A 21,950-nucleotide genomic window follows, 5' to 3' on the forward strand; every position below is an offset into this window, starting at 1 on the left:
AGCCATCAGTATTTCTATTTAGTTGGTCTAATAAAAGATATCACATCTACCCAAAGAACTTTGCCTGCCAGTATTTCTAATACGCCCCAGCTTAATATCCAGCCACCAGACGCTCCGTTCTAGAGCTGTGCCGCAGAGCGTATTTTGATAGCCGCTAGAGGGTGCCCAGAGCAGTTCCCCTTTTGTCTTCCTCCCTCCCTGGCTCCAGGCATCTCTCATGTCATGCTGAAGCAAAGCTCAGACTGATGCTCCAAAAGATCTGGGCGGGGGGGGTCGCATTGAATTGCTTAGCAAGAGGAAATGCAGGTAGCTGTCCTTTTCCTGACATCTGGTACAGCAAGTCTACCTTTGACACCAAAGGCTGAATGACTCTGAAGCAGATACAGTTACTTCTGAAGTATTCGGAGGCTCATAGTGCACCTGGGTTGATGCTTTCCCTGTCCCTGAGAAATGAGGGGGAGTTCTTAACATCTGTGCTTTGTTTCTTGAGCGTGATCACGCTTTCCAGTCATTCCGTCTTCACCAAGCGGAACTTCCTCGCCGGCAAAAGTGCACGAACAGCGCTCCTCTTTAATAGTCTGCGATTGGAGCTGCTGCGTTGGTGCCGTGGGATGGTGGGGCGCCAAGCTGTGAGCCACCATATGCACTTGGCAGTCTTTGTCTGGTCTTTGTTCAGCCAACCTCTTAGCCTTGCCACCTATAAAGATAATGAATGCAAAAGGGTCCTCTGCTTGCCTTTAACATGAGATGTTCAGCTTCACAAAACGGGGAAAACTTGCTGCGTGGAGATGAGAAGGAATTTCAAAATACGGGCGGACGATGCACTTTCACCGCTGTGTTTCTTGGCTTTTGATGCTTTAAGTCATGGGAGATGCTGGATGGTGGTTGGAGAGGCAAAAAAGTGGCGAGATTTTTCTTTAAAGAATGACTGGGGGGGGATGATTTTTGAAGTTTGCTATGAGGAGGAAATTGAACATTAAAAAATTCATGTTAAAATAGTTTAAGAAAGAGCTTCCTAAAAATACCTCACCATTATTGCAGAGTCGTTTCTCTTTAATCTCCCCCACCTTCCCCCGCCCCCAGTATTCCTGCATTAATGGCTTGCTAAACTGTACTGACAGGTGCAGAAAAGCAGCCTGCACGCCTCTGCTTCCTTTTTTTCCTTTTTTTGCACGCATAGGGTTTTCACCTGGGTTTTCACCGCTCTGTCTGAGCCAGATTTCATATGACTTACTCCTAGCTGAAGCCTTGCATGAAAACTTTCAAAGCCTCGCCTCTTCTAGCAATTTATCAGGCCTGTTTATGATTGATTTCCATTACAAAACCCTGGCTTCAGCATCCCAGATGTCATAGTGCCTTGTGCGTTCTTCATCTTGTAAACTTGCTAGTTGGCTTGCAAACCTTGATTTACCTGGAATCCCTGGGAATGATTTATGCCATCCCGAGAGGTTTTTTTGGTTGTGTTTTTTTTTCCTTTGTCTTCCCTTTCTTAGAAGACTGCGTGTGCACTTGCCTTGCCTCCTTGGTGATCTCTTCTTCCCCTTCAACAAAGCCACCAACCTTTGAGCTGCCTGGATCCAAATTGCACCTGCAGCAGGCATCTGCTCTGCTGAGGGCTTCCCCGCTGTTCACACTGCTCTCTGCTTGTAGGGTACCAGCTCCTCCTTTCCCTGCAGATGCAGCCCTGAAGTTCATCACTGAGGTGTGAGCTTTTTGAAGCATCTAGTTTGCCAGGAGTACATGAGGAGAGGAGTTCTGGGAGTCCGGGCTGAGTGCGGGTGCAGCCTCTATCATCGAATCCTTTCCTTATCCCGTCTGCATCACCTCTGCCCCCTTGTACAACACCCCCAAACAAATATTTAAGCAGGGCAGAATATCCCAAGCCTGTCCACACTATGGAAACAGAACGAGTGGATGGATCCCTGTGTTCTAGCATCGCTTGTATGGCCAACGTGGGGAATACGCCTCCCACCCCAGTCATTGTTAACTGAACGCGTGCTGAAGGCAGGTCATGTCCTTTGAAAAGCTATCGAGCACCGCTCTATGGCAAGTGTTTGTGGTTTCAGGGTGAGCAGGGCAGAAGTCTCTTGGCGGGTTTTCTGAACCCCAGTCAGGAGCATTCTCTGGAGACACCATAACCCCTCCTTTTCTTTCCTTTCTGTCTCATCTTCCCTACTGGTGGCAGTGGTGTTTAACACTAGAGGATCCCAGTCATTTGCTTCTGGAGAGAGGGGGAGATGCATCAGTGATGGGTCTAGCACTCACAAAATTTCTGATGACCCGATTCACCAAACTGTAAAGGCATGCCCACGGAAGTAGAGCTTTGGCTGGCCACTGGACTCCACACGATCCATTAACATTCAGCCTACTGTTGAGTGTCGTAATATAAGGCGGGATTGCATTTTATTAGCAATCTTTTGTTTCTTTTAAAGAAAAAAAGGATTTGTTGAACACCTGCTATTGCAGGGAATTCAGAAACAGATGTTGCTGTACCACATCAGGCCTTCAGTTCACCACTTCTGGCATCCCACTGCCAACAGTGGCCTGGTACGGATTACCTCGGAAAAAGGCCAGAGCAACCAGACTTCTCCACTCTGTCGGCTAAATGGTGCAATGTTGCATCAAGCAGGAAAAATGTTCTCAGCCACAACAAGCCATTTGGCTTACAAGTACAAGTTAGCCTCAGGTGCATGCATGCATAGAATAACCCAGCTTGAGTAGCTGCAATACTCCGTTCCCTTTCCTCCCACAGAATCATACATGGGATAAGAACTGAATTAAAGCTTACTTTCTTTCACAGAATTCCTCTGAGAGAGAAGACTGTAGTAATGACGAGCCCCCTAGGAAGATCATTCCAGAGAAGAATTCACTTAGACAGGTATGCTCTTTAAAAATACAGTAAAACTTTCTAGCTACTTGGATCTTAAGACACTTTGGGAAGCTGCAGCCTGATTTTTAACTGGCAAACATGTCATGCTGAGGCATCTGAAAGTCCTTTCTTTACCTTCCTTGGCAGCATGAGCATGCACAAAACATTGTACCTGGGAAAATCAAGCACACAAGTTGGGCTTTCTTAAATATGAAGAGTGATGACTCTATCGGAGGAAACCAGCCTGCTCTGTGGAGCACTGTCAACTGTGACTTGGTAGCTGAACTTTCTTTACTTGCTATTCATCAAGAACGCTCCAGCCTTGTCTTGTAGTAATCCTCCTTTCTCCTTTACAGTACGCTTTGCCTTCCCATGAGACTTTGCCTCCAAGAATCTCAAGCAGTTAAGCTTCATACCACCCGAGAAAAGTAGATTTTCTTGGAGACACTGTCTGGGCCAATCACCGAAAAATAGCTGTTTTAATTTCCCTCTAAAATAAGTTCCTGTGAATGAAAACCTGGACGGCAGCAGGGAAAACATTTCATGCAATCCCTTTGTATATATAAAAGCTAGTTCCTTTCTGTGTTAGCTTAAGCTCTTTGAAGTAGGAAGTATATCTTCCTCTATGCGTTACTGAACACTGTGGTGTTCAAGAAATAAATGCCACAGTGCCTTTTTAAAGAGAGGGAATCCTGAACTCTGTCTTCTTTCCTCATTCCAAAAAAAAGAATGATTTACCTGTTGCAATCAAAAGAGCCATTTTAGGGATTCCCCCATCTTGGCTTAGCAAGAAAGAGAGGCCTTTTAAACTAGCCTCCCTGTACATGAGGTTAATTTTACAGTGTGTATTAAGCACTTTGATGTTACGGTAGTAGGTGCAGTGTAAATACCTTGGTCTGGATAAGGGACCAACCCTTCTAGTCATAGGTGTTTTAAGGAAAATTATTTCATTAAAAAATTCCTCTTTTCCCAGGCCTCAGCAGAAGGGTCTATTCATCCCGTGTCAAATGTACAGCCACCAGAAGTTGGGGTTGTGACTAGAAGAGCAGCCGGCCACAGAATCCGGGGCCCTTCGGCTCTGGTGGACCTGGCCCCTGGTGGCAGGAGGGTGAGCGAGTGCTAATACAGTCCCAGTCATCCCCCCAGCTGCTTTGCCTGTTGGCACTGCTGCAACCCTACCTCCTCTGCCGCTGTCCCCGTGCAGGAGCTGCCACATACCCCAGTTAAAGCTGCCACTGCAGAACATAGCAGTGGCCGTGGCAGCTCTGGGTCTGGCATGGGGCATGTAGCCAGAGCTGTGCAGTGTGACCCCTGCCAGAGCTGCTACCACTGCACACCCCGGGCTCTGGATCCCTGCAAGGAACCCTGCAGCCTGGATCTGGCCTTGGGCTCAAGGTGAGCTTGACACCCCTGCTGTAGATCATGATGCAGCTTCATCCTGCCTTCCATGGTGTGAGGATGCACTCTCCGGCCCAGAAGGGACATGAGATTAGCATGTTGCTTTTGTTCATCTGCTTACCTCTTTTTGTTGTTAGCTAGTTCCCTAACCTTCTGCCCTTATCATGGTGTTGCCCCATTTTTCTTCTGTGCAGGAGGTTGCATGGGTGCCAACACCCTTCTTGCAGCTTCGGGATCAGAGTCAGACTTGCCTGTGGTGGACAAAGCTGTATGGGTTCCACCAGAGAATTTCCTAGTTGAGTTCTGCAATCTCAGTTGTAAACAGCCTTTTCCAGTCCGACACAGTGTCCAGGAATAAGAGGAGCAAAAGATTTGTCATCTCCTATTAGGGACTTCCGCATCTCCTACAACCTGCTGGATGCTTAGTCGCAAGCTGTAAGACTGCAATCAGACGATGCATACTTGTAACAAGGATTGAATTCCCTGCTCGTACTGAGAAGCTGAGAAACCAAAGATAATGAGCATCACGGCAGAACATGGAACGTGTGTGGGCCGATGGAACAGAGATGGTTTCCCAAAAGTCTGCTTGTACAAAGAAGTCAGCAAGACCTCACCTTAGATCAGTCCACTCAAAAGCAAGGCTAGATAGCCCACTTCTCCAAAGAGCACAGAATTGGCTGTCTACTTCATCAGATAAATGGGTCCTGAAGGTTGATAGAAGTGATTGGATACCTCCAATACAGGTTGATGGTCTGGAGCCCTCTCCGTAAGAGAAAGGCAGGAGTTGCGGTCCATTCTTTTTGTTCCCAACAGGATCAGGAGAGGAAAGGACCTAAGGCTCTTGGGGAAGGGGAGTTGGGAAATGGGGACAGTGCATCATACTCTAGAAGGCTGTCTCCGAAGAGGACTTAGCCTCAGTAACTCAGGGTAGTGTCTGCATATCTCAGTATGGAGAGCCAACTGTGTGCTCCTCGCAGCAGCCAAGGCCAGTCAGTCACAGCATTGAGTTTCCACAGGTTCAGATGCCACAAAGCCAGCGGTGCAGGCAGCAGAAGTCTGGCAAAAAGGAAGCCTTCTGGGAAGATGCTGGATGAATCAGTAAAGCAGTATCTCTAGCTAATCCTCCTGGGATCTATAAGAACAGGCATGAGATCTGATTCTAGTTTGAGATGCTCTTCTGAAGAAGCATGATGGCAGGTGCTACCATTTCTTTTCAATGCTAATCATTTGACCAGTCTCAGGAACTTCAGGCAGGAACCCAGAGCTCTGCCTTTTATTACTGCTGCCAGTGCATATGATCTAAGTGGGGCTGGTCCTCCTCTGAGCAGGGGGTTGGACTAAGATGACCTCCTGAGGTCCCTTCAACCCTCATTTTCTGTCATTTAAAACCCCTGGCTGTATTCAATCATAGCCTAGTACCTTGGGCGTTGAGAAGATGGCTCTGTAGCAGAGTCGGGTCCTTCTTCCATAAGTCGCAGGGAATTGTTACCGTCCTCTTGACCGAAGCTCTTGTGCCTATGAGAAGATTGATCCACCATAGTGATTCTCAACCAGGGTGTTGGGGGGTGCCATGAGGTGTGAGTGGATAAGTGCAGGCTCCCTGCCTAGCTTCTGCCATGCCCCCTCTACCCAGCCCCTCTGAAAGGAGGTAAGCACTGTCATAAATAAATGAGTCATTGCAGCAGGGTGCTGCTCAATTCACAAGTGTTATGGAGTCAATCAAGAGGTGCTTGGTGTTTAAAAAGGCTAAGAACCACTGATCTAACATCTAACGTGTATAGGATTCATGCATAGGGTGGTTTAGTCAAGGATGCTCCTGCCTTGAGCGGAGAGCTGGGCTAATCTGTTCCAGCCCATCTTTCCAATGAACATTTCAGGACCGTGAATATACTTGCCGTCTTAAGCCATTAGTGAGGGCACAAAACTGTCCGAGGCTTTCAGTCTAGGTACAGCCCAAGGCATGCATAGGTGCAGTTTTATGCCGTTCTCCCCCCCAACATTAAGGCATGGGGAATCGAATGCAGCAATGGCTTGCGTTTGGGAAGGATCGTATGCTTAGGGACCTACTTAATTCACAGTTCAGCAGATTTCGTGGAAATAGCGAAATCCGGGATTGTCCGCAAAATCAACAACAACAAAACCTCAATAAAAATAAAATGCTGGCTCCCCGGTGAGGGAAGGTGCTGGTTGGCGGGGCGGCACGAAGAGCAGCAAACAAGATGGCAGCTGCCCCCTCATCCCTCCTCGCCCCCGGGGGCCTCTGCACCAATCAGTGCCGAGGAGCAGGTCCTCCCCACCAGTCAAAATAACGGCAGAATTAGAGCTTTACACCACGATCAACCTGCAAAAATTGATACATCCCCCTGTGATTTAGGTAGATGTATGCTTCTTGCATAAATAGGTAGATTTACGCTTCATCTTTCCATTGCACCATTGTAAAAAGCTGGAGTTTGGGCCCGCACGCGTGGCACAGAGATGTAGCTCCTTGTCAGGAGGATGTTATGTCTGCGGACAGGGTGCTCGTCATGCTGCCGTTCTTCTCTTCCTCAGCAACACCACTCTTTTCAGATGGCAGGCTTGGAGCTCTGGACCTAGCAAGATGGACCTGCGCAATCAGTCCTCGGCATTCAGTGCTCTTGGCCGAAAGGGACTTGATAAAAGAGGTGCACTTCTAGAGATGTGAACCAAGGTAGGGCAGGTGCCCGGCAAACCTGGACAGGAGTGGGCCATCTCAAGGGTCCGTCGTGGTGGTAGATATGGAGATCGGCACAAAAGATGGAAACAGAAGGAGATGAGAAACATGGCATTGTTGGCTGGGCTGTTACACAGGGCATTGAAGCAAGGATGAGAAGGTTTTACTCTTGAGAGCTGTCTGCTACGGTAAAATAAAACGGAGAGGTGTAAACCGACAGCCTTGGTATAAAAACAGCCCTTGGAAAAAACAATGACAAGTGGCAAAAGTTTTTGGCAACTTTATTTAAGCTAACAAACGAATTTTCACACTGCAAAGTTATAAATTAATTTTAATAGGCTGATCCAGATGGTCCATTTGGAAAATGGATAGCTTGATCTGTTGAAAATTAAACTAAATTTATCTCTCTCATACTTCAAACTGAAGTAAGCGTGAGAAGAGTGCCCATTAAGTCCAGCACATACAGATGGACCGGCAGGTCACACATGGGACTAATCTGATTCATTTTAAAAATAAATGCATGAGTTATTGAATCAGGTTGCTGTCTCCAGCCCTGTGTGTGTGCGTGTGCGCGCAGCCCTTTCAAAGGGACTCACAAATGCTTCAGTGCCTTTTTAACCTGTGTGTTTCCATTTGAATTCAACTTCCTTGCCAAAAAACGTAATTAGTTTTCAGTGCCTATCATTTAGCGCTAGACCCAAATGCTGGATTGATTAGGTCAGGCATTTGTTATTTTAAGGGCTACGTCGCCATCCTTCATTTATGAAGAACATGAGCTCAATAGTCTTGGGGAGCGAGCTGGCCTTTAGAAACTGGGAAGGGGAAGCTCTCTGGGGGCCCCTCAAGCCTTTTAGCTCCTGGGTGTTTTAAACAGAGCCATGAATGCAGATTTGTAAATTTATTGCGGTGCCATCTGTTTTTTTTGCAAGAACCGTATTATTGTTGGCTTGTATCTGTCTATTGTGGTGGTCAGTCCCCAGGAGCTTGCCCCCATCGTCCGAAGGAGAGTGATGAATAGCGGGGGTCAACACGAGTAGGTCACAGGGCAGCTGTCCGGGGCTGCCCTGAACTTGATTACCCCACCGGTTTTTAAAGGCGATAGGCACAATGCAGCTTGTTTAAAAATCTCCCCTCCGTCTCTTGAATGGAGTAATAATGAAGTGCCTTTTGCTGTCAGGGCTCTTTCCGTGGGCGGGCTGTGTGGGGGAAGGCAGTGTCAAAGGTGCCTTGTGGGGAAATGCTGATGGCAGCAGGATTGCTGTAATGCATGTTGTGCCGCAAACCGGACTTCGGCCTCCGCCGTCTTTCTGCAGCACTTCCAGGTAGAAGGCAGGGGAAAAATCCTCGGCATGGACACCCCCCCCTCGCCCTGCTTCAGCATTTCGGCACAGAATTTGACTGCTGTTGGGATTTAGGATTACATTTGGAAAGCAAATATAGTGCCCACAGCCTGCCATAGGGCCTGTTTTGAAGACAGGATAGGCACCAGTCTGCCCGGAAGAGCTTCACATGCAAGACAAACCACAGCACGGGAAGACAGACAAAAGGACCCGGCAGGGGAAGATGGAGGGCAGTGGCAATCAGACATTTTACTTGTAGCCTGTGCTCAGGCATGTTTCATCCCTCTCCAAATGACCTCCAACGTGCGTCACAAAGGGAAGTTTTGAAGGCCTGTTTGCAGGCGCTTCCCTTAATCCAGATGAGAAGTTTGCAGTTCCAATTTTCCTCTTCCTGAGCAGCGGATCGGGGCCCTTTCGAATTGCCCTGCTTAATGCATTTCTCCCTCTTAATAATGTGTGCTGGGAAGAAGTTAGGTGCAAAGCCTCATTAAAGTAATAAATACTTAATAGCCTGTTTAAAAAAGGGGGCGGGGGGAGGGGGAGTTTCCCCCCTCCCAAAACTGAATAAAAAGGGATCCATTTCTTTAATGTGCAGCCAACGTTTATCCAGAGCATTAGGGAGGCGCCGGAGCCCGAGTCCCGACAAAAACGGGGCCTCGTGGCACAGAATCCACTGGGTCCTTTCAGCATCCGTGCTAATGGGATCTGTCAGCCTCGCTGCATTTCTGCATTCCTCGGTAATTGAGTAAATTGCCAGCCTTGTCTTACTCCCCCTGCCTTTTGTGCTCGTGTCCACTTACCATCTGAAGAACGTGGGCCGTGATAAATAAAGCCCTGAGCAGGGCTCTTGCCTCTTTGAAAGCAGCATGTTGTCGACCCCCCAGTTATATTTCTTTAAGTGTTTATGTTTTTCTGTATTCTTTCCCCTTGTGCGGCTGGCACCCTGCGGATCCGAAGCCATGAGAGAGGCCAAGAAGCTAACAAAGTGGCTGTCCCCTTGTTAGCTTGTTCTTTTCTTCTTTAAAAAACAAGATGAAAACCATCTGGCTCAGGGCATTACATTTTCCTCCCCTGTGCACCTCTATAGATGAAGAGTTTCACCTGCAGTGAGGGTTTACATTGATTAGGGAGGGCGCCGTAATTCAAGCCTCCATCCACTCCAGTGATACTTTGCCGTCTTTAAAGGTGCTGACCCATTGAGTTAAACTGTCAGGGGAGGATAAAAAAGGAGCTGCATCCCAGGAGGTAACAGCTGCCAGGTTTTCAACACCTTGCGCGCTGCTGGAGAAGTGTCACAAATTGTCAATGGCAAGAAAAATCACTCGGCTGCCATCTTCTCTTAATCGCGAGCCTCGTGAAACGGAAGATTTAAACCTTTGCGGATCCGCCAGTCACTGCCAAAAATAAATAATTGAAAGTCCAGAGGGTTTCTGAGCGCTCATTGCCCCAGAGAGGCTGCAAATCGCCCGCCCAGGTTCAGAGTAACTTGATCGGCTCCGGCTGGGCCCGGCCTGGCTTTGCGCTCTGGAGCAGGCGGGAGGGAAAAGCCACGGCAGCTCAAAAGTCTGACATTAGCGTGTCTACATTTAAAAAAAAAAAAAAAAAAAAGTCTGATTCATAAGCCAGTGAACTGCGAGGAGACATACTGTATTTTGCTCTTTTGAGGGCAATTTGTTTTCAAGCAGCTACCAGATGGCTAAATACCACGACATTTCTTTTTTTCTTTTTTCTTTTTTACAAGAGATCCAGTTTTCCTTGCTCTTTGTTTTCTTTTCTTTTCTTTTCTCTTTTCTTTTTTTTAAAATGCTTTTGACTTTGCTGAATAGCCCTGTGGTGGCATGGTGACATACCCCCCTTTTTCCCTGCTTTGATGGATGAAGGGGGTGGGGGTGGATTTTAAGATTTAATGCCAGCTCAAATAACAGGCAGGTTGGAAAGGGGGTTTTGCTGTTTGTTTTAAGTTAGTCATTTTAATTGTACTGAGTAATTAGAAGGTACACACAGCCAAGGGAGCTTTGTTATGGTAATTGCTCAAGGAAACCCACTCCCCATCCACCATTGCCATGTGTTGAGACACTTCTTCCCTCTAGTGGCAATATTAAGGACTCTGCCGTTCGCAGTCGGAAGGTGTAATTGCAATATGACAAACTGCGCTTTTGGGACAGTCCCGTAAGCGTGTTAGCTTTTGGGTTTGGCGAGTGTGAATTTTGCCTTACAACCTTCCCGCGGAGACCCCCTTTCCCCCACCCCTGGAAGCCCACTAAGCTGTGGAGAGCCACATTTTAATCTTAAAAAATGTAAATATCTATATCTACGTATGTATATTCATCACAGTGGCTTCTGGGTAATGCTTTGCAGCTTGACTTAATTTTAGTCTCTGGTTTTTTAATTACCCATTTATAAAGATGCTTTTCCATTTATAGACATTATTTAATACTTTCCAAAGCAGCACCTCATTTGAAATAAATAAATAAAGTGCATTTCTTTTCCGTAGTCCATGTGCAAGACCTTTAAGGGTAATTAATGCAGGTCTCCCAAGACTCTGCAAGCGAGATGAAAGCGATCTTTCCAAATCTGCTGGAGTGATTTGTTTATATATCTTCCCAGTTCTGCTGAATCCTTCGGAGTCTAATAACTTTTTCTTTTTTTTTCTTTTTTTTTCTTACCGTTTGGCAATTTGTGCTTAGCTACAAAAGCCCTTGTTCAAAAAGAAGCAGTTTAATAATCTGCTCCCTGAAAATGACTTGGAGGAAGGCTATGGGCTCTGTCTTTTTGCTGTGTTTTTATTAGTGTTATCTTTCTCTGATAAATCATGTAATTATTAACTAGTGGGGAAAAAAATCTTATTGAGCTCCTGGGTTGCAGTGTCTATTAAAAAGAGGAGTTTTGTTCAAAGACTTGGGGATTCTCTGAATTAATGGCCGAAGAAATGGCTTTTCCGCAAGTTGAAATCCATATAAACGCAATTCCACTTTGGGTTCGGTACTTCAGCCGGGCTCGCTGCCTTCATTCCCTATCATTTCGGAGGGGGGGGAAGCGTGAGCTCAAGGAACTCAGGGTCATGGGCTCTAGCTTTAAATAGACAGTCTATCAGACGGAGCCACATAAGCACTGGAAAAAACCCAACTTAAAATACTTATGGAACAAATTCAGCTAAAAACTCAATGTTTAGTGAACTGCAGTCTAGCATCTTGTGGCATTTTAAGCCGTTGGCCGAGAACGAATGCTGCTTTGTGGTCTCCCCTGCTCCTGACATGATTTGGGGCTGCCATATAGTTGTAGGGTTTTTTTATTTTTTTCATTAGAGCTTGTTTTGCTATAGGGCTGCTTAACACTCTTCTCAAACGGCTTTTGCAAGGTTAAAGGAATGCAGTTGGTAACAAGTTTGTGTCATTTTAAATATATACCTCCTAGTAAATAAGGAGGAGTCGGGCAATCAATCCCTTTTAGTGTGTTATATGTTTCACCTGACAACTAAACCCTCTATTGATTAGCCATTACTTTGTTAGATAATCCTGTGTCATTGAAGCCACTGTAAAAATTAAACTCTTTAAAATGTTTTACCCTAGCAGCAGTGTGAAAATTGAAAACTTGTTCAGAATTACAGCCAGCTTCCACAAAGAAGGTAGTTTTCAACAAACTGGTTTATGTTTGCATGCTTTATACGCAATATAAAAACATATTAAAGCACTCCAACGCAAAGCTATCTGCCTTTGGCATTGAACCAGGCTACCGTTTCAAAGTGCTTCCTATGGCACGGAAACCTGTTATCTCGACGGAGGGCGAGGAAAAACTTGGCCACCTTCAGACGAGATAAGAACTTTAAAGGTGTCCATTTTTAAGGCAATCTGAAAAGTTTTTCCTCTTCCCAGACTTGGGGTCAGCATTTAGTCTCCCAGGCAGCCTTATGAGCTGTAGCACCAAAGCTCAGTTTGAGATAAGATCCAGGCAAAAAACAGATCTGGGAACTGGAGACTTGCGGAAGGAAGGAATACATCCACCCGATATTCGTTGTAACCTGTTAGCATGCATGCGTGCGTGCGCTGTCTGTGACTGAATAACTTTGACTTCTGTATTAATTTAGAAGAGCGCTTGCTTCACCCTTTAAGTTCTAGCTTGAGACCTTCCTGAGCTTGCTGTAGGGCATGTATAAATCTTCACCGGGATTCACTGCTCTTCTTAGAGACTCAAGCATTTTTCATGTTCCTTTTAAGTTTCAGCTCCTTTCACCGTTTTCATGGCAAGACAAAGTGCGGAGGAAGAACTACGTGGCTGATGGTTTAGCACTAACATAGCACATGATATTTTCAAATCACCGTGCAAAGGCTGATCCTCCAAATAGATTTGCAAGGCAGGTAGCTCTATCCCCAACTCATGGGCGGGGAAGCAGAGATGCAGATGTCTTGACAAGGGACAAGGAATCAACTTCTCAAGGGTTTTCCCCTCAAATTACAGGCTGAATCCACTTTGGATGAGGTTTGAGTCGAATAGTCTGGAGCGCAGCGCAGGCAGGCAGTGTCCATACCTCCCCTTACCAGTTAGGTCAGTGCACCTCTAAATCATAATTCATAACACTTGGTTCTCATCTGTTCCCTGAGTAGGAAGCGCTCAGCGTAGCAAACGGATGGTTTTATGGTGTCAGCAAATTTCCTCGGGGAGGTGGAGGCCATCAAGCTCCTTTATGCTTGAGACCTAATCCCAGGTTTTGTCTAGACCCGTTGTGCTGACCCATGTGACACAGGGCTGTTTGAGAGGATTCATGCACTCCCATCTTTCAGCGTCTCCTTTGGGATCCAGCATTGGAAATTGCCAAGTGCTGCCTGCTCCCCACCCTCTCCCGCCAGGTCTTGGCGTTCTGGCTTGGAGGGATGTTGGCATGAGCCAGAGCATCCTGCAGTCTTGTTGGCGCTTGTTCCTTTCTCAGTTAGGAAGTCCAGAGAAGAGTAGCGGATGAGCACCGTCCCGGGTGGAAAGGTTTATGCACCGAGCTGTGGGCCGTCAGTCTGCACCTGGACTGAGCGTTGGACTCATGAGGGAAGCTGAGCCTGTTCAGCGTGGGGTGCCTGGAAGGGAAGAACCAGATCAAAGGGGGAGGTTGGAGGTTGGCTCTGGTGACTGGCTTGGGAGGAGATGCCAAGGCATCTGGGCCTTTACAGCCTGTGGACTGAGAGTGTCATGGTGTCTTGCAAGTTTGGGGTTGAATGAATAAACTGATACTTTGGAAGGAAGACCTTGAAGGCCCCTGGGTGAGTTGAATGCCCCTGCATGGCCCCTCCCATCCACTGCCCCCCTCCATGTGTCTTGCAAGGACCTGTGCAGTGTGCAGCCTGCCTTTCTTTGGTTTACCAGGGCATTTCTTTGTAAGGCATCAGAATAAATTGCCTTTCCATAAAGGCAGTTCATTGCTCCCTATTTATCCTCTGGTCCACTATCAAGAGGCTCAGCAGTTCTCGTCACCCATTTCTAACATCTGTAGACAAGCCCCTTTCCTGCTTTCTCACAGAACCACAGACAGTGAGGGTGGGAAGGGACCTCAGGACGTTGCATCTAGTCCAGCCCCATGCTGAAAGCAGGACCAGCCCCAGCTACATCATCCCATTCTCCTTTGCTGCCCTTTGATTTGGGAAGGAGATGCCTCGTAAACTTCTCCAATATTCCTTTTGCTGCAATGCCTTCAGTGATAGTTCAGTACCTGGCGCTGGTGTTGTTTCCTTGTGCTCTTCCCGTTGCTCTGCTGTCCTTTACTTGGATTCTGAGCTCTTGTTCTCTGTTTGTTCCTGACTTAATGTAACAGGGTCCTGATTCATATCTGCAGCTTCTGGGTGCCACAGTCATCCTGTTACCGGTAGACCGAGTGTTATCAAACCGGGCTTGGGAAGAAAAGATCTTTGTTAGGCCCCCTCTACGTGTTACAAGTGTTGCCCAATTAACTGGTTAATTATGCAGCTACCTGGAGACCAGCTACACGTGCAAGATAGTTATCACACAATAAAAAGCTCCCATCAGCTGTAAAGTTAGACCTTGGAACTGTGTACTGAGTTTATAGCTGGTTGCTATCTAGCTCTGATTTGCATGTGCAGCAGGGTCTCCCCTGCAGCTGGGAGTCCCATCAGCTGCTGGGCTTTTCGCTGGAGGGGTGAACCATGCCCAACATAAATACCCGGAGCCTAAGGAACTGAGGCATCTGTCATCCCTGAGGTCCAGGGCTGCTGAAAACCCTGGGACCCCCAGAATTATGGCTGCCTTAATCCCTAGAGCTCCAGGGTATAGGAGGCCCCCCAAGCTGGAGGATTGCTGCAGAGGCAATTCCTCCTACCAGGGGTGTGAGAAACCCTGGGGACACTGATTTCTGGGCCCAGGGGTTTCCTGCACCTCCAGGGCATGGAGAGCATTGCAGCAGTGATGCTCCAGGTCTGGGGGTGCACGATGTGCCCTTCAACTGGGGTGTGTGGGGCTCCCAGCTGCGGGCCCTTGCTTCTTGCTGGTGGCATCAGGCTCCCCCTGCACCAGCATAAGGCACAATGAGATATAATGCGCAAGCCCCCAACCACACCTCCTGCCATGCACGTGTGTCCTGGCAGGAGATACAATCATGCATTAGATCACATCATGCCTTTACCTGCACATGTAGAGGGGCCTTAGAGACCCGTCTGGTTTAGGATGTCTGAGCTTAAATAGCAAAACCCATCAAACTGCAGCGTAAGCCTTCTTAATTATTCCGTCCATTGCACTTTCCATGCATTATCTCATTCATTTAGTGTGGAGAAGAGAAGACTGCAGGGGGACGTATTAACAGTCTTCAAATACCACAGGGTGATTGTAGAGAGGATGGAGATGGGCTTTTCTCTCTTGACCACAGGGGACAGGGCTCAGAGAAGCAGCCTCAAGCCACAGCAGGGGGAATTCAGGTTGGAGATGAGGAGGAACTTTCTGGCTCCAAGGGTGGTTGAGCATTGGAGCCAGGCACCTAGAGAAGTAGTAGACGCTCCATCCTTGAAAGTTTTCAAGAGCAGGTTGGGCAGACACTTGGCTGGGATGGTTTATTAGGGACCATCCTGCCTTGAGCAGAGGTTTGGACTGGATGACCTTGTGAGGTCTCTTCCAGCCCTACTTTCCTATCATGGTGTGATCTCAGAGGGCTTTACAAAGGAGGGGAGAGCACATCCCTGAGGTGTCTCCCGAGGCTGAGGTGTCTCCCATTGTCTGAAGAGGTAGGAAGAGATGTCCCGTGTCCAGAGGACGTCTGATCCAAAAGGACAAACACCCAGAAGCTGGGAGACTGGAGGTACAGTCTGCAGCTTATCAGATCTGCTTTTGTAATGGGCCTTTTCCCCCAAAATACTTTATTATAAGAATCCATAGAGGCTCAGGAAAAGAGCGCCTCCCTCCGCCCTTTGTCTTTATACTCCTAAACAAGCAAGAAAAAAGAATACTAAACTAATTGGTCTCCTCTCCCTCTTCCCTTTTTTTCCTGGTAAAGCTTGAAATTCCCATATGGTTTGCAATATTTTCCCCTTCTATTTAAAAAGTAAGTAAATAAAAATACAATATATCCATGCATGGAGGTTAGCATAATGTTATGTACACACATGTGCACGCACACCCTGTACAGATGAAGAGTGCACATTTGTTTGTGCGAGCCTTCACACTTCACCTCCCCTCCTTAAGGAGGAGAGTGGTTCAGAAATACAGTAGGGTGGCTTCAGAGGGCCGTGAGAGTATCTTGCACCAACAATGTGATGCCCGCAAAGCAAAACTGTGCCCCTCTGTTGAGAGCCATTGTCATCTTTCCACAGACCTACAACAGCTGTGCCAGGCTGTGCTTAAACCAGGAAACCGTGTGTCTAGGAAGCACCGCAATGAAGACGGAAAACTGCGTGGCCAAAGTAAGTGATCGGGCGGCTCTATTTTGGTGTCTTTTTTGTGAGCAGCGTGTTTGCTGTTAAGCAGGGAGAGGTTATCCTGGAAGAATGGGTTATGACAAACGTATTTTGTACAGCAGATGCTTTGGACCACCTTCCTGGCCTTCATGGAAGGCCTATCCCCTACCTTTTGGGGTGCTGTGCTTCTGCAGGGGGAGTGGGAGTTTGGGTCCCTGGTTTCCCCTGTCCACAGGGTGGCTGCATGTGTAGGAACAGCAAGTCCTTCCCAGGGAGGAGGGTTTGGGGGTGGGGTGGGTATTCTTCCCATCGAATGATTGTCTCCAGCACCCTCTGCCGGTCACTGCCCAGAGTTACACCCACACGTGCCGGATGGAGGCTCTTTGCATGCAGGGCTTTCTGATGCCCAGCACCGCAAGAAAAGCCCGATTAACAATGAAACCCAACACAGCAGTGGGAGTGGGAAGAGATGTACTAGATGCGCCCATTGGAAGGGGAAGAGCTGAAATGTCAATAACCACCAGCTTTTTCCTAAACCTAAATATAACTAGAGAAAAAGAAGCCAGCTCCATGAGGGATTGTGCGCGCAAGCGGAAAACATTCCAGCCATGATACCATATGCATAAAAAGGCCTGTGTAAAGGACATGTTTAGCCTTGCATAAGCTTCATGTTTCCATTGGAAGGAGGTTGGAAGTAGGCATGCAGGACAGATCAGTGCATGCAGCCATCTGTTACTGGAACCAGCTGGCAGTTTGTTGCTCCTCTGTCACCACAACACGACCGCTATAAAACCTACCCCCTCTTCTCACTGCTTATTCCTTGGATCTTCTCCTTTCGCTTCCTTTTTCAGCTTGGAGAGATCTATGCAGGATCCACCTTTGAACCAGCTCTCAGCTGTTGTGTTTTCAGCCTGGGCGTCACTGGTGCAAAGCTGGATGCTGTGGCACCTTTTTATTTTCCATCAGTAAATGGGCCTGTTGCACAACTGGCACTGCATGCAGGTGACTCACTGAGCAGTTTGTGGGCCTACAACCTGCCATCATTCAGCTTGCAGTCGTCATGGGTTAGAGGTGCAGTCCATGGAAACTACATATCCCAGCATTAAGTGCTGCTTTTCAGTTCAAGCAGCCAGACTGGTCTCTCAGCTCAAGAGATAAAGTACTGCGTACTGACATCTGAAGCTAGACCCATTTTTTTTCTTTTACCGAGTAGGTAAAATCCTCCTTGACAGCATACCAGTGCAGCCCTCAGCAAAATGCCCTTTGTGTATCGCAGGTTTGTATCCTGGTGTCATAAAACTGCTCATGAGCAGACTAAAGCAGCCAGCATGTGCAGTCAGACTCCAGATTCTGCTTGGTGCCCATCTATGGGGAAGCCAGAAAAGCAAATCGCTCCTAATAAATATTTTCACCGGGTTGCTGACAAGCTGCAAGCCAGGCGCCATAGACTGCGAGACACCTTTCATGTTGTTGAGATAGGGTTGATCTCTGGCCCCAGAGACAGAAGCCTGCATCTCTTGGGTATAAGGATTCTTCTGAATACATTTCCCCACCCTGGGTAATTGCTTCCTGTTAATACTGACTCGCGTGTTCCTGACACTCTGGCCATCCAGTTATAAAACAAATGGGTTTGCTCAGAACCTTTCATAGTGTATCAAAGCACTTCAAAACCCGGCTAGCTGAATACCCAGAGTGGAGCCACCAGCACAGCCTGGGAAGCGCTTAACACAGGGTGGAGTAGGTAGGCTGTGGGCTAGCCCCCTGCACGGGGCTGGGTTTCATCCACTGTGATTAATAGGTGTCTCAAACTTGAACAGTGCAATTATAAGGAGAGGAGAACTGCTGGCAAGGAGGTGCCTAAGTTCCTTTACTTCACTGTCTTCCAGTTGTACCAGGAGTTTCAACTTCTCTTGAGATGTCCATTTGCAAAAGATGGAAGGGATTGTTATCTCATTCAAAGGACCACACTTCTAGCGTTACCATCACCCTTCTTAGTGCGGCGGAGCAGTGTCAGCACCAAGTCCCAGGCACGTGTCAGCTTCGCCATTTAGTCTCTTGTTGACTCGATCATGTTTCAAAATAGAATGACTTGTTTTGCAGCTGCTGAGCAGGATTGTTGCTTGGGCACCATTGTGGCTAAACTTGATGTCACGGCCCCGCTGCATTCAGTTTCCGACCTTGGACAGTGTCTGACATTGTCATTTCAGCTGGGCTTGCAGATAGAGGGTCTCCTGCATCCTCTAGAACAGAGGTTCCCAACTTTTTCTTATTGCATACCCCTTTCCAGAGGTACCAGCTGCCCACATACACCTACCAGCACGCATTTTGTATTTTAACCCCTTAAATAACCAGTATTATAATGAAAATTAAATCTGCCACTACACAATTTCTCCTGCGTACCCCCAGAGATGTCTTGCGTAACCCCCAGGGGTATGCATACCACAGTTTGGAAACCCCCAGCTCTAGAATTGAAGCCATTGGCCCTGAGAGCATCTCAGATAGGTATAGTCTGTGCCACCTTTGGTTGCAATCAGACATGCTAGTCATTCTTCCTAAATTGGAGAGAGCAGTTGAAGTTAAATAACATCTTAGAGTATTCTGCAATGTAGTGTCAAGATGTCAGCCGGTAGCCACACAGTGTCAAGTTTGGATCTATCACGAGATCTTGTCCGTGACGGGTTTTGTGCAGTACCTAGCTCACAGCCAGTCCTCACATAAGACACAGGCTGGCAACGTCTTGGACAGTGAAGTGCTCTGCCTCTCTTGGAGGGGGATGCATGCTAATGTTAACCTACCCCCAAGTTTTGGTGATTTTTTTTTTGCATGCATGTTGGCCTCATCCCTGCCTTTTGGCAGGAATTTGTCCTCTGAAGCTCTACCATATTGGAACATGGACGTACTTGGATACAGCAAAATGAACAGAGAGGAAGCAAGGTTGTTTTAGACACGTTTGAAATTCAAACGCTTCCCAGTGTGCATGGAGAGAGGAGGCTGTGACATTTACTTTTGTTTCATTGAATTGGGTGCATGGGTGTTTCGGGATGGAGATGTCCCCTACACCATCTATTACTACCCTCCTTCCAAGTACCTGGTTGGGCTGTGTCCTCCTCTGCTGGCCACAAAGGTGATGGTGACTTCTGCAGAGGACGTGTGTCTAAAATGGGCATAGGTCTGTGTGCAATTTCCTTACATCTTAGCTGCACAGAACAACACGGGACACACTTCCCTCCACGCCGCTGCTCCTAGTCTGCCGCTGAGGATGGATGCTGTTCCCAGGAGTTAGTGGCATTTGGGTGAAGGAGGCAGAAGCTAGCTTGAACCTCAGCTCCAAGGACAGGGTGTTGATTTTAATGAGGCTCATTGAAACCCAGCCAAGTGAGCATCTGCCTCTATTGTTTGTGCCATGTTCCACGAGCCAGGATCTCCAGGCCAGGCAGCGCCGTTGGTGTATGCTCCATTCCTTATTAGAGGAGTGCGCTGTTTAAAAAGCAAACAAACGGGGGTGGGGGAAACCCTCCAAACCCTGGCATGTCACCGATTCCAGGGATGCTTCTGGCCCTGCAAGTGTGGTGTCTCATCACCATTCAGCATCCTATTCCACTTGCTTTCTGCTGCTGATCTCAGTTCCCTGTGTGCCAAGGTGGGCCCATTTCTGCCCCTCTCAGCAACGGAGCTGATCTGGGTTTTGCGCAGGTCTTGGTTTAGTCGGCTCTTCTGCCAGAGACCATGCAGGAAAGTCCACAGGATCCTTGGCTGTGTTATTGTTTCCTTTAATGGGTAGGAATGAGATGTCTTGTCTGCTACTGTTCTCGTCAGTTGGACTTGATTAGATTTGGCTCTCACTGTCCGTCCTGGGCCTGCCAGATCCTCCTCTTCCCTGGCTCCTTTCTAATTCAAAGGGCTTTCTCTAGTAAGAAACTTGCCAGTTGACACACCAAGGCACTACATAGTCAACACACCGCACAGGTCTGTTGTGTATGAACGTCTACAGCCGGGCCAGCTTCAGACTTGCTTTGTATGAGAGCAGTGTTCGAACCTCCATTTTACAGGGGAAGGAACTTTTTCCCTTCCTAGCAATCTAAAAAATCCTACGCTACCAACACTTGTTTCAGCAGGATCTCTGGGCCTGCCGGAGCCAGGCACAAATCAGGCCTGCGTTTACACCCCTGGTTTGCCTTGCTTCGGTGCATGCAGCGATAAGACGATTGTCAGGCTTTTATTTCCAGCTGTCAGGATTTTATTTCTAGCTGCCACCATTACCCTGGGTCCTAGGGCAAACTGCTTCACGACCATGCTTCAGTCTTCCCTCTCCAGAAAAACACCTTTCAAATACCTGGCGGGCAATTACAGAGGGTGGAGAAGGGCTATTCTCTGTGGCCACAGGGGGCAGGACTCGGAGCCATGGCCTCAAGCTGCAGCAGGGGAAACTGAAGCTGGAGATTAAGAAGAACTTTTTGACTCTGAGGGCGGCCAAGCTTTGGAGCAGACTTCACAGAGAAGTGCTGCAACCTCCTCCATCCTTGGAGGTTGTCAGGAGCAGGTTGGACGGACACTTGGTTTAGTCAGGGCTGATCCGTCTTGAGCAGGAGGCTGGACTAGATGACCTTGTGAGAGGTCCCTTCCAGCCCTACTGCCCTGTGATCCTAAAACACAGCTAAATAATACCAGTCTCAAGGCATTATAGGGCCTTATAATGAGATGTTTGGATAAAGGAGTACTTCAGTAAGCCGCAGTAGCACCCTGCAGCTTGGCCAACCTCTTTAGCATATAAGACCCTAATTCTTTACTCTGCAGTGATGACACTATATTTAGAACTTCAGGACTACTGAATACTTTTACATAACGGTTTTCTTTTGAGGAGGTGTAATTTTATCTAACCAGTTTCCCCTTTGGTGTTCAGAAATGATGGAAGAAGTAGTCCAGTGGTAGTACAGGCACTTTCTGCGCCTGCTCCTCTTTAGGTCCTAAGCCTATACGGTCGCTGGCCTGCAAACTCAAGCACAACATTGTCCTTGCATTTGCAGATCTACAAGTTCTCCTTAAAATAAAATACTTGGGGTTCTGTGTGGGATGCCACAGATAACGGTAGAAGGAATCGATCTGAAATCTTTCTTGCATGTGTCTTGGATCTATTTAAATCACACTGCTAGCTCCTGCTCCATAAAAAGGCCCTGGCATTCACTACTCTAGAGGCATCGCAACCGTTGTAGATTGTGGCCAAACCACGGAGCTGCCATTTTTCTTCAGAAGGCAGAGTTTTGCAGAGCTTTGAAACCACTCAATCCTCTAGATGTAAGAATAAAAGGGCTGTTTCTTGGATAGAAACAACATGAGTAATTACATTTCTTTCCTGATATGCCCCAGCAGTTCTGATCAGAAAGTATATTCTTCCACCCCCTTAACTCTGGGACAGAAACAATGTGCGATACCAGGTGGTGTCTGACAGCTGCCACGCTCCACCCTGTTGTGCCTGTGTTTTCATGATGGTCAGTCTGACCTCGTTAGAGATTGGGTATAAATTGCCAAGGGATGAAAGGTGCTAAAATCATCATTTGGTCAAAAGAGCCAGTGGTAGGGAGCAAGGAACTGAGTTAATTCCATTGACGTGGGTGAAGTTGAGCAAGTCACTGCCTTTCGGTGCTAGATTTCCCATCTGTGAAATGGGGATAACACAAACTGCTTACTGGTATTTGAGAAGGGCATTGTGGAAGATCACTGACTGCCCACAAACACACTTTAAATATGTGAAGTGCAGCATGAAATCCTGAATG

General features: G+C 47.5%; 1 protein-coding gene across 7 annotated transcripts in view; it reads left to right on the forward strand.

Annotated features, from left to right (window-relative positions):
• Window positions 1-21,950, forward strand: part of BTRC (beta-transducin repeat containing E3 ubiquitin protein ligase) — a 140,517-nt gene that overhangs the window by 54,198 nt on the left and 64,369 nt on the right. For 3 of the 7 annotated variants that reach the window (XM_019555893.1, XM_019555894.1, XM_019555895.1), the window contains one exon: window positions 16,096-16,185. In XM_019555893.1, the coding sequence (XP_019411438.1) occupies window positions 16,096-16,185 (90 nt within the window). Of the gene's footprint in view, window positions 1-2,800; window positions 2,879-3,016; window positions 3,146-3,842; window positions 3,978-16,095; window positions 16,186-21,950 lie in introns of all 7 variants that reach the window. The other 4 variants (XM_019555889.1, XM_019555891.1, XM_019555896.1 and 1 more) reach the window with 3 other exon arrangements.

This window comes from Crocodylus porosus, unplaced genomic scaffold (assembly GCF_001723895.1).
Source record: "Crocodylus porosus isolate Cpor-Errol unplaced genomic scaffold, CroPor_comp1, whole genome shotgun sequence".
Classification (NCBI taxonomy): domain Eukaryota; kingdom Metazoa; phylum Chordata; order Crocodylia; family Crocodylidae; genus Crocodylus; species Crocodylus porosus.